We start from the raw sequence: 14,076 nt of genomic DNA, 5'->3' as shown, positions 1-14,076 counted from the left end.
ATAAAAAAACAATGTTTACCTTGTGGCCAGCCGTGAAGTGTTAATTGAGATACGCCTAAGACTTCAAATTTAAGAGAAAGGTCCTAATTGCCAGACTATTCCAAGGAAAACCTGTGTTGCTTTAAAGGATTCTCGATCGAGTAAGATCCTTTCAAAAACTGCAGAATGATTTGGAGATACAGGAAGGGTTAAACGTTTGTATCACGGCGGAGTCACTAAAAAGGCGAAATACTCAAAGTTTAAATTCAATGTTGAATTGATACATATATTTGGTTACTTATACCAGTGGCGAGACCGGCAACAGCATACGGAAACAATCATATTATATAATAGAGATCCTTTTCCGACGAATTTTCTAACATGATTAGGGGTGGAACTATAGGTGTTTCTTCGGATGATGAAGCCAGAGACCTTAAGGTTTAGCTGATTAAAAGTTTACTACGTGCATTCAAGTTTAGAAGTTAGATGGAGTAGTATTATTCTTTAACTTTACAACATTAGTCACACAAGAAAATTTCTGTCCAAATTATAAAGCATTGAAACCCTTATTCGTGCGTTTATCAAAAGGCGGCTTGATTAATGCAACAGTCTTATCTCAAATTTCTTTTTCAAAACGCATAAGCTGGCTTGGTATACTCACTGCCTAGGTTCTGACACGCCATGTCGATAGTACAGCCTTGAGGAAGCGAAGCGATGCAGCGTGTTCATTTTTAGTTTATTTAAATTACTTCTGAAAATTTTGCATAATAAGAGTGTGGCACAGACCCTCTATTTTGTGTTGAGTTGGGGCGGCGACATGACCGGGTTAGAAGGGTCTTTGTGATCGGCCAAACAAAACAACAAATAAAAGCACAAACGATGCCCCTTGCCCTAGGAATGATATGAGCTGAGAGCTGCAGATTAACAAGGATGAATCCAAAAAAATATTTTTTTAAACAGGTGTAGGTAAATTGCTTTAGTTAGTAGAGATCGTGGGCAAATAGCCAAGGTGTAGAAAATATCATAATAAAATGAAATCTCTATGGTGTACGCTTTGTCAAATAAACAGATAAATAACCAAATAACATTAAGGCATAGGCTACGTTATTAGATTCAGTACACTTGGAAACTCCCTGAGTGCTCCGAAAGTTTTAACATCGGATTTATAGACTAGGTCAAATGGCGACGTCTCTATATAGAAATAAAAAAAAACTCTGTTATTTCCAACGGTAATAACTCGTATCCTGCATGACTAATAGACCTTTTGCGATAAGTGAATCCGGTTACGATCTTTATTGAATTGAAACCCATCAGATGTCGTTTATCACGCGGTACTCATGCTCGCAAATCTCTTGCTATCTTTTCGACTTCCAAATTTTAAAGGATACCTAGTAATTATTTAAGAACGTCTTGAATACGGAGCTCTACATGTGAAAAGAAGGAATGTTGCAAATACATAAAGCCAGTCTGGGTACGGGTTTTAACCCGGCGGGGGTAGAAGTACTCCCTTACATAGGCCATATAGGTATGTGGGGCCCCAAAGAGTATGATTTTTGAGCGGTTTTGGTCTTAAAAAGGTATACATTTTTACCATTTTTTCTAAACTACGGTAAGTATCTTTTTTATTGTGGCTTAGCCTTGGGTATTTCATTTACAAGGAACTGTATTTTTTGCATCACTATAGGCAAATTTGTCCCGGTTCGAGCCCTGGCCGGGGACATTGTGTTGTGTACTTGGGCAAGACTCTTTACTTTTACAGTGCCTCACTCTACCCAGGTGTATAAATGAGTACCGGCGAACTTAATGCTGAGGGTAACCCTGCGATGGACTAGCATCTCATCCAGGGGGAGCAGAAATACTCCTAGTCGCTTTATGCGACGGAAACCGGGATAAGCTCCGGCCTGATGGGCCACTTGGCTCGTGTACAGACTTTTCTCTATAGGCAAATTTGTAACGTTTCTCAAATATTTACGCAGATAGAAACCAATTCTGGTTAGCTGTGGTCGTATATTAGAGACCCGTACTAATTTTAAAGGTATGAAACGGGGTACCGAGTTTTCGCTCAGTTCTGAAGTAGCGTATGGAAAATCACAGATTTTGATCTGAAATAAGGTACAGGTTACAAGGGTCGCGCACCCCCATCAATGACTTTAGGGAGTACCTCCCAGGAAGAATTAATCCATCCCGTTTCTCGAAAAATTATTATCTCATTCAACAGCATTGTGTTACATTTTGTTTGTTTTAATTTCCCTTAATACAAGTTTATACGTTTTCCGTCCGTTTAAACTAATTCTCAATGTAATGAAGGTCAATAGTGTTCTATCAATTGATATCAGAGCTATCGTATCCTTTGTCATCGTAAGTTTACTTCTTTACTGCACCTGAGAGAAACAAACAAACCTTAAGATAATAAAATTAATATCATTTTAAAAATATTATAATTATTGTTATTATTATTACTATTGTTATTATTATTGTTGTTGTTATTGTTGTTGTTTATTAGTTTGCGACTGTTGCCACTGCTGTCCTGGTAATATATTCTAGCTTAATTGTGCTGTCTTGGGTAGGGTAATCCTTATTTTTGTATTTTTGAGTCCCCCAATTTACACAGGAAAACGAGTTTTCCAGTGATTTCCAGAAATCAAGACATTAAAACTCAAATGTGGCTTCTTGAAGTACTCACTGAAGACTCCGGCCTTCTTCGATATACGAAGTTGGTGTACGATGCGCCCACCCCTCCCACGCAGTTTTGTGGAAGGGCCTTCCCATGCTTGTCATAGTTGTCAACTATTTCTTTATCCGTCCAGCAGTCACCAAGGTTCTGAACGGCGAAGTATTCGTAGTCCATGTCGCGCGCGAGGTGCGCGCATTTGACTACCGTCGCGTGTGGATCTGACGGGCTGTACGAGCTCGCAAAACTCCCGAACTTGATGTTGAGTAGTCGCAATTTTCGTTTCTTTTCCACAAAACATCCCAAGGTATTCAGTTTCGGAAGGAGTTCTGTAGAGAGAAAACAATGACTCATATAAGCATATTTGATTACAAATCGAAAAAAACAAAAACACATTTGTTGAGACAACTATAAACCCACCCAGAAAAAAAAACTCTTTTGAAAATAGCCCCTTCCCCACCCCACTTCTCCTATATGCGATTACATTTAGACACTTCCAACATAACAATTGCTCTGTTGTAGAGATTGTTTTGCTAATAAGTTTGTTTTCAATTACCATGCTATGACAACAATTCAAAAGAGAGAACTTACCAAAAGTGTAGACTTCAATACGTTTGTCGATACCGATGCCATTCGGACAGTTCTTATCACTAACGGAGCCTTTGCTGTGATACTGTTGCCGTGCATTCGGCCCTGACCGACATATACCATGATATCCAAGAGCGAAGAACTTGTAGCTTTTATCATACGCCAACTCAGCACATGTGCTGATAGCCTGTTGAAATTTATTGTCTTTGACGAGGTCCCTGAAATCTCCGAGTACATCGGGTAGTAATTTGCTTGATGTTTCAAAACAGGCGATTTTACTGAAAGAAGGCACTGCGAAAGTAGAGAGGAAATAATTCATGGTTAGACGAGTGGAATGTATGTTAAGATGAAAAAGAAAACATCACGCAATCTTAAAATAACTGCATGTAATTATTATAGGTTTATAGTAAGGGGGAAAATATTCATCGTTGGTAGAGCGGAAAATATAATTAGGGGACAGATGACAGGGAATATAGCAAGCATTAGTATATTATCAAACCATCGAAAACAGCATAAATCATTAGCTATTTAGGCTTGATGGGTTATGAAAAAAAAAATTGTTGAGATTTAGGAAAAAAACTGACTGTATTTTAAAACTTATAAATACATCATATATTAGTTTCACGATCAGAGTTGAGCAATTCTTTATGCCTGTGCTTCATTATAAAGTAAGTTATTGATAAAACCTTGCCTTATACTCTCAAGCGTTAGTAGATACCGTGATTTAAAAATAAAACGCTTCCTTCTCTCTTCGCTCATTGTTTACAGTTTTCGATATAGCTTTATAGATCTTTAGTTTTATGACGGCTATCAATTATAGTATAGTGAAATCAGCATATTCCACCCATGTTACCCAATATTAACAATGCTGCGGCCTATGAAATACTTATAGTCCCTGCCAACCGCTAGCCATCCCCGGGTACCCATCCCTATACCTCCGCTCAAACATATCAAGAAGCAATAACGTTCTCGCTGGTTGATGACGTTGTCCAAGTTAACTCTTCAATCGACGACTACTACAGATCACAATTTCAAAAGATTTTCAAACACTATGATTGTTTTACATTCAGTTCAAACAGGCTGTTACGGTGACAAAATAAACCACAGGAATGCACATTTTATTGTGAAAAAAGCATAGTAGTCTTTGCAAATGTGTATTGAGTGTCTAGAGTAAATAAAACGTTGTTATTGTTATTTGAAAGTACAGTACTCGTAATTATTTGATATTCTCATAAAATATTATCGATATTTTCTTTTGACCATTCTCCAGGCGTAAAAAATTTCGTACCTTGACAGTTTTTACCACTGTAGCCTTCAGTGCAGTGGCAGTGATATAATGAAACATCTTGGTCATTATTACTACAGGTGGCTCCGTTAACACAAGGCTTACTGTCACAAGGGTAGATTTGAACTGAAAACACAAAAGAGGTGAACGTTATGAAGGTAAAACTGAGAGGTACCAGGAGGGTGGTGCAAAGTGCGATAAAACCAAGTGCTGTTTCACTGGTTTTATTGCTTGATTTTAAGGGTGCGGGTCATAGGTAAACCTGCAATGTGTCTAAAATCTTCCAAACGGAACTAACTGCGGTCTTCATTGAACTTCAGTAAATGAGAAAAAGAAACACAATACCTTCACAATTTATGCCTGTAAACCAATTTCCACAGTCACAAGTGTAGTGTGTCGGGCTGCTAGTACTACTTGAACAATATCCACCGTTCAAACATGGCTTATCAGTATCGCAGATTGTTTGAGCAACTAATAGGGAAATCAAAAGATAACATTCTTAAACGGGTTAAAATTATTAAGACGGAATAGTTTGTTCACGTTTTTTGACAGTTTTAATACTCGACATTTCAGAGTTATTGTTTAGTATTTGCTTGTTTTATTTTGGCCTGAACAGGAAAATGCCGTTACACGGCCTTACTGTCAGATGTTAAACAGGTTTTCTGCACTACTTTATCATTGGTTTGGGAAATAAGTTTCAAAGTCTTACTGTAATGTACTATGTAATCAAACTTGCGGCCTTGGTGATAGTGAATTCTAGGCAATTTGTGTTCTTGAAAAGAAGATTCGTGACAAATATCATTTGGACATTCAGATATTGTATTAATTTGTTTTATTACCTTCACAGTTTATCCCAGTAAACCAGTCTTTACATTGACACTTGTATTTGGAAATGCCGTTAGCATCATTATTACAAGTGGCGCCATTTTGGCAGGGATTGCTGTCACATGGGTAGATTTGAACTGCAAATAATGAAAGAAAAACCGGCTCATCAATAATGATTAATTGCTCATACTGTGGAGGTGGTGAGGGGGGAAGGGAGGTATATAAAAGAACCGAGTTGTAAATTTCTACACCACCAGAATCTGCATCATGGCTTAACTTATCGGCATATTATCAAAAGATGTCCTTTGCTAGTGTAAGCTTTAGCTCATTACATTGATTTTATAGCAATTTCGGTCTGAGCTTTGTGCATTACAAATGCTAACCCAGAGTTAGTTAGCTATTGAAAATAAAAAGGTTTTGGCAAGTGTAGAAATTACTACCTGCATTCTAAATTATTTAAATATAGTTTTCACCGAATAGAGCTTTCTTCCACAAAGCATAAACAGCAGATACCAACAGCATAGACAGTAAGTAGTTAATGTCGACATGCTGCAAAACAACAGCTTTTTACCTACCATCACAATTATCTCCAGTGAACCAGTCGCCGCACTCACAGTAGTATCTGTCAGGATCGTTGAAATGCACCACACATGTTCCTCCGTTCTTGCACGGTGAAGTGTCGCACACGTTTTGGTCAGAGGATGCAGGCCTCAGTCGATACACAAAGTTGGTATAGGATGCACCCACTCCTCCCACACACTTTCCTGGAAGGGCCTTCCCATACTTGTCATAGCTGTCAACTATTTTTGTATCTGTCCAACAGTCACCAAAGTCCTGAACGGCAAAGTATTCGTAGTCCTTGTCGCGCGCGAGGTGCGCACATTTGACTACTGTCGCGTGTGGATTTGACGCGTTGTACGAGCTCGCAAAACTCCCGAACTTGATCTCAAGTACTCGGTTATTTTTTTTCTCTATAAAACATCCCAGGGGATTCACATTGGGAAGAATTTCTAAAGAAAGAAAAAAAAAAAAAACGCAAATTCAATAGGCTTCAATTTGGCATGATAAATTACTGTACCCAAATTCGTAATCAGCCAATCAGAAACTTTGCTTACTGTGCTGCATTTTTGCGATATCTGACCTGATATGGCACTGGAATTTGTGGTTGGGTGCAGTGAATATCTTATCTTACCTTCTCTGGTACACCTTTCCGACATACCAGGCTTGTTTGGTGTCATGACGATCAAGGATATTTTTTCTCGACTACGATTCGCCAAAACTCGAATAAAACTTTACCAAATTTAACTCGCCTGACGTGCTGCCGAACGGTAAACAATAAAAATATGTCTGTACTAAACTTCTTTATTTTCTTTACATCTTAATAGAGAATTAGACTGAAAATTTCTTTCTTATTAATTAATTATTAATTATTTTCATCAAGAGCTTATTTTTAAGAGATGTTCGCGTGTTTGAACTTACCAAAAGTGTAGACCTCAATACGTTTGTCGATACCGATGCCATTCGGACAGTTCTCATCACTAACGGAGCGTTTGCTGTAATACTGTTGCCGTGCATTCGGTCCCGACCGACATATACCATGATATCCAAGAGCGAAGAACTTGTAGCTCTTATCAAAGGCCAACTCGGCGCATGCACTGATAGTCTGTTGAATCTTATTGTCTTTGACAAGATTCCTGAAATCACCGAGTACATCGGGTAGTAATTTGCTTGATGTTTCAAAACAAGCGATTTTACTGAAAGAAGGCACTGGGAAGGTAAAGAGGAAATAATTCATGGTTAGACGAGTGGAATGTATGTTAAGATGAAAAAGAAAACATCGTGCAATCCTAAAATACCTGCATGTAATTATTATAGGTTTACGGCGACTCTCTTATGGTTTTTGACAGTGTAAAAAAGGCACATACCTCCTTGGTTACTCTCTAATTTTTGCGACCTTCATATGCATATCCATTTTGTACTCCCCAAATTGTCGATACCATGCCATACCGAACAAGTAAAGGAATTTTATGAATGGCTTGGAACAGTAAAGTTTTAATGGCTTGGGAAAGTAAAGAGGGAAATATTTCGTTGTAAAAAAATGAAAAATAAAACTTGATTGTATTCTTCAAGATTGCTTCAATGTGACAATACACACCTCTTACTAACCCAGTCCGAGCGCCGCACTGTAAGTTAAGGACAGAGTTTTTTCCCCATGGATTTATGGCTCAAGTGCGAAGCCCGCGGGCCATAAATCGAGGGGGAGAAAACGAGGATCCGTAACTTACAGTAAGGAACGAGAAGACGAGGTTAGTAAGATATTTGTGATATCTCTGTTCTGTGTCTGCCGGGTTCGGGAACAATTTCTATTCACGCGGAACGGGTTCAAATTTCTGAATCACCTCGAAAGCAAAACGAGTCAATTTGAAATCGTCGTTAGACTCTTAACTCGTGTTAGTACACAGTTGCAGAAAAAAAAGAAAGTTTTAAACTTTTACTTGCTATAAAAGTAAACAACACTCTGGCGATAAGTCCCGAAACATTTTGGCAACAAAAGCAGCTTTAAATGTTAGCGGGCCGTACAATAGAATACGACCCGCTAAATTGGCCAATCACAGCGCGCGTACTAACTGAGAGATATAATAAAGTGGAGAAAGTCTTTATGCGTTTGCCTCATTAGTAACAAATAGTTTTTGCTTGATAGATTCAAGCATTATCACTTACTGAGTTCAGTTTTGAATACTCTGATCTTGTCCGATTGCTTCTGACGTCGTTTATTTTTTTATTTTCTTCGTTGTACTTTTTGATTCTCGCCTGAGATTCGTCTATTTAGTGTAGGTTTATAACGAGTATTGTCTCAACGAAACAAAACTCACTGTTTCCCCTGCGACCAGCCATTAAGAGGTTATTATTAATAGTTTTCAGTGAGTGTGAAAAGAGGTTTTCCTTTGTTGATTACCCCTCCCCCCGCCTCCCGACAGTGTTGCAACCTAGACAATATTTAGGCCCCATCCACACGCATCCGGATACTTTTGAATCCGCAACTTTTTCTTTCCGGATTCAACACTTTTCCCGTCCACATATAGCGTATTCAAATCGAATTCGCCTGTCCACACGCATCCTATTGTATCCGGATTCACTATAGAGAAACTAGGCCTACACGTTGTGCCGCCATATTGCTTTATTGTTCGGGAAGAGACTGGACGCAGTTCTGCTGCGTAATCGGATTCGAAAATATCCGGATTCACCGTCCACACGTTATCGAATTCGTTGCAGACTTATTTTTTTCCGCTATGGAGAGCGGATTCAAAAATATCCGGATTCGCTGCCGAATTCGCCGGATGCGTCTGGACGGAAGCCGTATCCGGAAAGAAAAAGTTGCGGATTCAAAAATATCCAGATACGTGTGGACGAGGCCTTAGTCGACGCAGTTCCATCAGCTTTTCAGAGATTTGGAATCTTTTACAAACATTTCAAAAGGGTTGTTTTAACAACAAAATGAACCACAGAAATGAGATATTTCAAGACAGCGAGGAGGTTCTCAGCAAGTATATGGGAGGTTACCAGGAACAATGGCTAAGAGAACATAGCATCTTAACTATTTCAAGTCTCTGTATTTTGTGGCTGTTATCTTTTTGAGTACCTTGACAGTTTTTACCAATGTAGCCTTCAGTGCAGTGGCAGTGATATAATGAAACATCTTGGTCATCATTACTACAGGTGGCTCCATTAACACACGGCTTACTGTCACAAGGGTAGATTTGAACTGAAAACACAAAAGTGGTGCACTTTATGAATTTTTAAAAACTGACGAATAGAGGACTTGAAGTTCATAGATGAAAGATATCGTCCAATCTATTTAATTTTTAGCCTCTTTTCCCTATAATGTCGAGGCAATTACTTCACTCCACGGTAAAAAAAAAAAAAAAATATCATCAACACCCTAGCACCTCTCCATACGCCTCTCCATCCCGATGATGTCATCTTCCAAAGGGAAGAATGACGTCACTCCCCAAGGGATTATCACGTCACGAGCACCCCTCTGGACGCCCTGCACTCCTAATCATGTGTCCTGCTTGTCAGCTGTCTGTTTCATGATGATCAACTAGTGCCTGCTATTCTTGTAAATAATGACAATGACAATGATAATGATGGGAAGAAGCTAAGGCGATGTGTAGTGTGTTAGGGGTACCATAACTAACAGGACAGAAATGCTTATTCTGACGGAGTCTATAACCATCTTGCGTCAGGGATTAGGGTTAGAGCCATTAGTTTTCTCACTAGTCTTGATGGCTGATTTTTATTTAGAAAACAGTGAATTGGTCATGCCGCGCCGGCAGAACTTAAAGTTATCAATACATTAACTTCTGAGGTGGCCTCCGTTATAAGCTTGGTGGGTTTTTTTGGAGGTCTCCTCGCCGCTTTTTGAGTATTGTCAATATCTTTTGTGATTGTTTACGTGGTAAATAAATGATGATGATGATGATGATGATGATGATGATGTGATTTTCAGAGAGCTGATAGCTTCAACTATTCGGTTCGCGATCTTTCAAAAGGAACTAACTACGGCAAGGATCGAAACACAGTAAGCAAAAAGAGAGATACCTTCACAATTTGTGCCTTTAAACCAATCTCCACAATCACATGTGTAGTGTGTCGGGCTGCTTGTATTACTTGAACAATGTCCACCATTCAAACATGGGTTATCAGTATCGCAGATTGTTTGGGCAACTAACAGGGAAAACAGAAGGTTACATAGTTTTGTAATTGCTTCGTTCATTGACATCTTTTAATGTTGTCAGTATTCAGGGTTTTTTGACCGGAACGGGAACATGCTACTTTTAGCACAATTTTCAGAGGTGAACTCAAGAAGAGGACTTTCTGTCGAAAAGTTCGGCGTCTGACGCTATCTTCACCTCGCTGGGTAAATATAACTAAGCTGCGCCTGTTTTGCCATCTAGAAGTAAGCATGGCGGAAGTTGCTGAATGAAATTTTCATTTATTAGAAAGACATGGCACCAAGTCCAGGACATTGAAATCATGGGAAATTAAAAAAGAAAAAAAAAAGATTACCAGTGGTTTTGGGCCAAAAATGTTTTCAAGTATTGGTATTCAAGGCTTTTGAGAATGGTAAAGGTTGTGATTTCGTAAATGGACAGCCAGTACAAACCGTGTCGACCGGCCGACATTTATTTTTCTTCAAACTGAAACAACTCATATTTAGACTCATTTTAGTAAGCAACGATGAACAAAGGTACTGGGTGAATTTCTTTTTCCTACTGTTTCTTTCGTTTATTTTACAACCTGAATCGACCTGTCAATTAATTAACATGACAATCGATACCGGTACTATTATTAAAACTACCTCCACATACGTGTATGCAGCGAACGACTCTGTCCATTATTTTTTATGTTTTAGTGCGGTATTTTTTGGTTCTTTATATTCACCTCTGAATATTTAGTGGAAGGCTTAGCAAACATTGGGAATATTCACCTCTACTTTACCTCGGTAATTCGCCAATCTTCGTTAAATAATTGTTAATTACTGCCTTACTGTGCATACATCTGACTTTAAAGAAGATTTCTGCGTCACTTTATCAGTCATTAAGTGACCGACGTTTTATTGCAATATATTAGGGAAGCAAACTTATCAACGGAGTGGCCTTTGAGGTATACAATCATAGGCAACTTTTTGTTCGTGAAAATGAGGGAAATAATCAATTTGTGTGCATTCAGACGTTACGTCGAAGGAAATTATAAATCTTGCGATTTATGTTAAATAATTTCCGAGTTAAGTGATTAATGATTTATTCCGTCAGACATTCGGGTATAATGCTAGTAAAGTCAATAATGAAAGACAAATGGCATTAATGATGTTACGGGTAACTAATACTAAAGATTCCATGTCGTGAAATCAGATCATTACCACTTTCTTTCTACTCATTGTTACAATATGTTGTTTTTGTTTGATTGATTACCTTCACAATTTATCCCAGTGAACCAGTCTCGGCATTCACACTTGTATTTGGATATATCGTCAGCGTCATTTTTGCAAGTGGCGCCATTTTGGCAGGGATTGCTGTCACATGGGTAGATTTGAGCTGCAAGAGATAAAAAAAATATGCTCATATTGTTGAAGGAAGCATGTTGTGAATCTCTTGCAGTACATCGTACCGTCAGCAAAATCTGTATCATGCCCTGACTTATTGGTTTGTAATCCAAAGATCTCTGTTTTCAGTATGCATAAAGAAACTTAGTCAGCCTAATTAGCTATTAACAATAAAATGTTTTTGTCTCAAAAAGACTTCCTGCACTTTCAAGGAAGAAAAAAAATCAATTTAACCAATAAATTGAATTTGTTACAAAAACAATAGCTTTTTACCTACCTTCACAGTTATCTCCAATGAACCAGTCGCCGCACTCACAGTAGTATCTATCAGGATCGTTGAAATGCACCACACATGTTCCTCCGTTCTTGCACGGTGAAGTGTCGCACACGTTTGGACCAGTAAATGCAGGCCTCAGTCGATACATGAAGTTAGTGTAGGATGCACCCACCCCTCCAACACACTTTCCTGGAAGGGCCTTCCCATACTTGTTATAGCTTTCAACTATTTTTGTATCTGTCCAACACTCACCAAGGTTCTGAACGGCAAAGTATTCGTAGTCCATGTCGCGCGCGAGGTGCGCACATTTGACTACCGTCGCGTGTGGATCTGACGCGTTGTAGGAGCTCGTGAAACTCTCGAACTTCTTGTTAAGTAGTCGGTTATTTTTTTTCTCCAGAAAACACCCCAGAGGATTAACAGCTGGAAGAAGTTCTAGGGGAGGAAGAAACACAGAGACGATAGGCCTCAATTTTCTGTGATTCAATACTCAACCCAAATTCGTAATCAACTAATCAGGAGCCGTGTCTAATGTCCTTTATTACCGTCGGCTATAGTCAAAACTCGAACCATGGCTCGTACTTTTGATGTACCCAAATTCGAAACTGGTCATTAGTAGGTGTGCCTACTGTCCTGAAATCCTGCGATATCAAGTCACAGACTTGATATGGTGCCGATTTTGATAGTCGAATTTGTGTACGGTAAATACCTAATCATACTTTGTTCGGTTCACCTCACCGGCGTATCAGGCTTGTTTGATGTCGTCAAGAGCAACGTTTTTCTGCTTGACTACATCTCACCTCAATTAACTATGAAGATATATCTGTACTGAATTTCTCTATTTCTCTTACCGTCTAAATAAGGATCAAAGAGCAGGAAATGGATAGAAAAGTTCTCTCCATCATGGCGTGGCATCAACTAAATTGCCAATGCTTTTAGGAAATGCTACCAAGAGTGAGCTTACCAAAAGTGTAGACCTCAATACGTTTGTCGATACCGATGCCATTCGGACAGTTCTTATCACTAAGGGAGCGTTTGCTGTGATACTGCTGTCGTGCATTCGGCCCTGACCGACATATACCATGATATCCAAGAGCGAAGAACTTGTAGCTCTTATCAAAGGCCAACTCGGCGCATGCACTGATAGCCTGTTGAATTTTATTTTCTTTGACGGAGTCCTTAAAATTACCGAGTACATCGGGTAGTAAACTGCTTGATGTTTCAAAACAAGCGATTGTGCTGAAAGAGGGCACTGGGAAAGTAAAGATAAAAATATTTCATTGTTATGGAAGCTTGAAAAGTGTAATAAAAGAAAAGATGACAGAAAAAAATAACACGCATTTCGTACCTTGACAGTTTTTACCACTGTAGTCGTCAGTGCAATGGCAGTGATATAATGAAACATCTTCTTTATCATTACTACAGGTGGCTCCATTAACACAAGGCTTACTATCACAAGGGTAGTGTTGAACTGAAAACACAGAATAAAGTGCACTTCATGAAGTTAAAACTGCCTTTCGTGGATTTACTTCTTCAGAGTTGGCACTGAGTTTGCAACTAATGTGCGCAATACACGACTTGAAGTTCATGGATGATTAACTGGGGGAGGGGCATTTCAAAGGATTGTTTCTTTTTAAAACAACAAAGTTACGTGAAGAAATAATGATCGAGGAGATTGTGGAAGAGGGAGAGGAAATCCACAGTATTTTGAAGGGATCATAACTGAGCGGAGAAGATGAATTATGCTGACGGGTCTATAACCACAGAGCTTGGAGCAAGCGTGGTTGAGCCAGTTGTTTGCCACTGGTCATAAAGGATGATTTTTAGAGAGTTGATTAAAGAGAACTAAAGGCGCTCAAGAACGAAACTCAGCAAGTAAAAAATGATAATACCTTCACAATTTGTGCCGCTAAACCAATCTCCACAGTCACAAGTGTAGTGTGTCGGGCTGCTTGTATTACTTGAACAATATCCACCGTTCAAACATGGCTTATCAGTATCACAGATTGTTTGTGCAACTAACAAGGAAAGAAGACGATACAGAGAATAATTCATGGACGAGCGTAGATATGGCCATGGAATTTATCTTCGAGTGTTCAACTCGATATCATCGCACGAGTGAACACAGTGATTGAGTGAGATATTTAGTTGACCCGAGAAGAGGAATTCCATATCTAAAGGTAACCATTTATTATTTTGCTTATTACCAATATAAACACACTCATAACGACGTTTCTGACGATTTTTCGACTGTTTCTAACCACTTTTTGTAGATCTCCGAATATTCTCCAAAAGTTGTTCTAAGGCCACATGAACGTTTCCGAATATGAAAATTTCCGAAGATT

The 14,076-nt window shown here is 38.9% G+C and overlaps 1 protein-coding gene across 1 annotated transcript in view; it reads right to left on the bottom strand.

The window, feature by feature from the left end:
- Window positions 1–1,469: 1,469 nt before the first annotated feature.
- Window positions 1,470–14,076, bottom strand: part of LOC145493229 (uncharacterized) — a 47,512-nt gene continuing 34,905 nt past the window's right edge. Inside the window, exons 41-55 of the mRNA XM_081472648.1 lie at window positions 13,624–13,749; window positions 13,080–13,202; window positions 12,696–12,983; window positions 11,732–12,166; window positions 11,324–11,446; window positions 9,951–10,076; window positions 8,989–9,111; window positions 6,828–7,115; window positions 5,924–6,358; window positions 5,363–5,485; window positions 4,869–4,994; window positions 4,527–4,649; window positions 3,242–3,529; window positions 2,663–2,979; window positions 1,470–2,360 (exon numbers count right to left, since the gene is read on the bottom strand). Coding sequence (XP_081328774.1) covers window positions 2,352–2,360; window positions 2,663–2,979; window positions 3,242–3,529; window positions 4,527–4,649; window positions 4,869–4,994; window positions 5,363–5,485; window positions 5,924–6,358; window positions 6,828–7,115; window positions 8,989–9,111; window positions 9,951–10,076; window positions 11,324–11,446; window positions 11,732–12,166; window positions 12,696–12,983; window positions 13,080–13,202; window positions 13,624–13,749 — 3,053 coding nt within the window. The 3' untranslated portion in view covers window positions 1,470–2,351. The remainder of the gene's footprint in view (window positions 2,361–2,662; window positions 2,980–3,241; window positions 3,530–4,526; window positions 4,650–4,868; window positions 4,995–5,362; window positions 5,486–5,923; window positions 6,359–6,827; window positions 7,116–8,988; window positions 9,112–9,950; window positions 10,077–11,323; window positions 11,447–11,731; window positions 12,167–12,695; window positions 12,984–13,079; window positions 13,203–13,623; window positions 13,750–14,076) is intronic.

Source organism: Orbicella franksi, chromosome 7, assembly GCF_964199315.1.
Source record: "Orbicella franksi chromosome 7, jaOrbFran1.1, whole genome shotgun sequence".
Lineage (NCBI taxonomy): Eukaryota > Metazoa > Cnidaria > Anthozoa > Scleractinia > Merulinidae > Orbicella > Orbicella franksi.
Note: the sequence above shows the minus strand (reverse complement) of the source record. Positions and strands in the feature narration are given on the sequence as shown.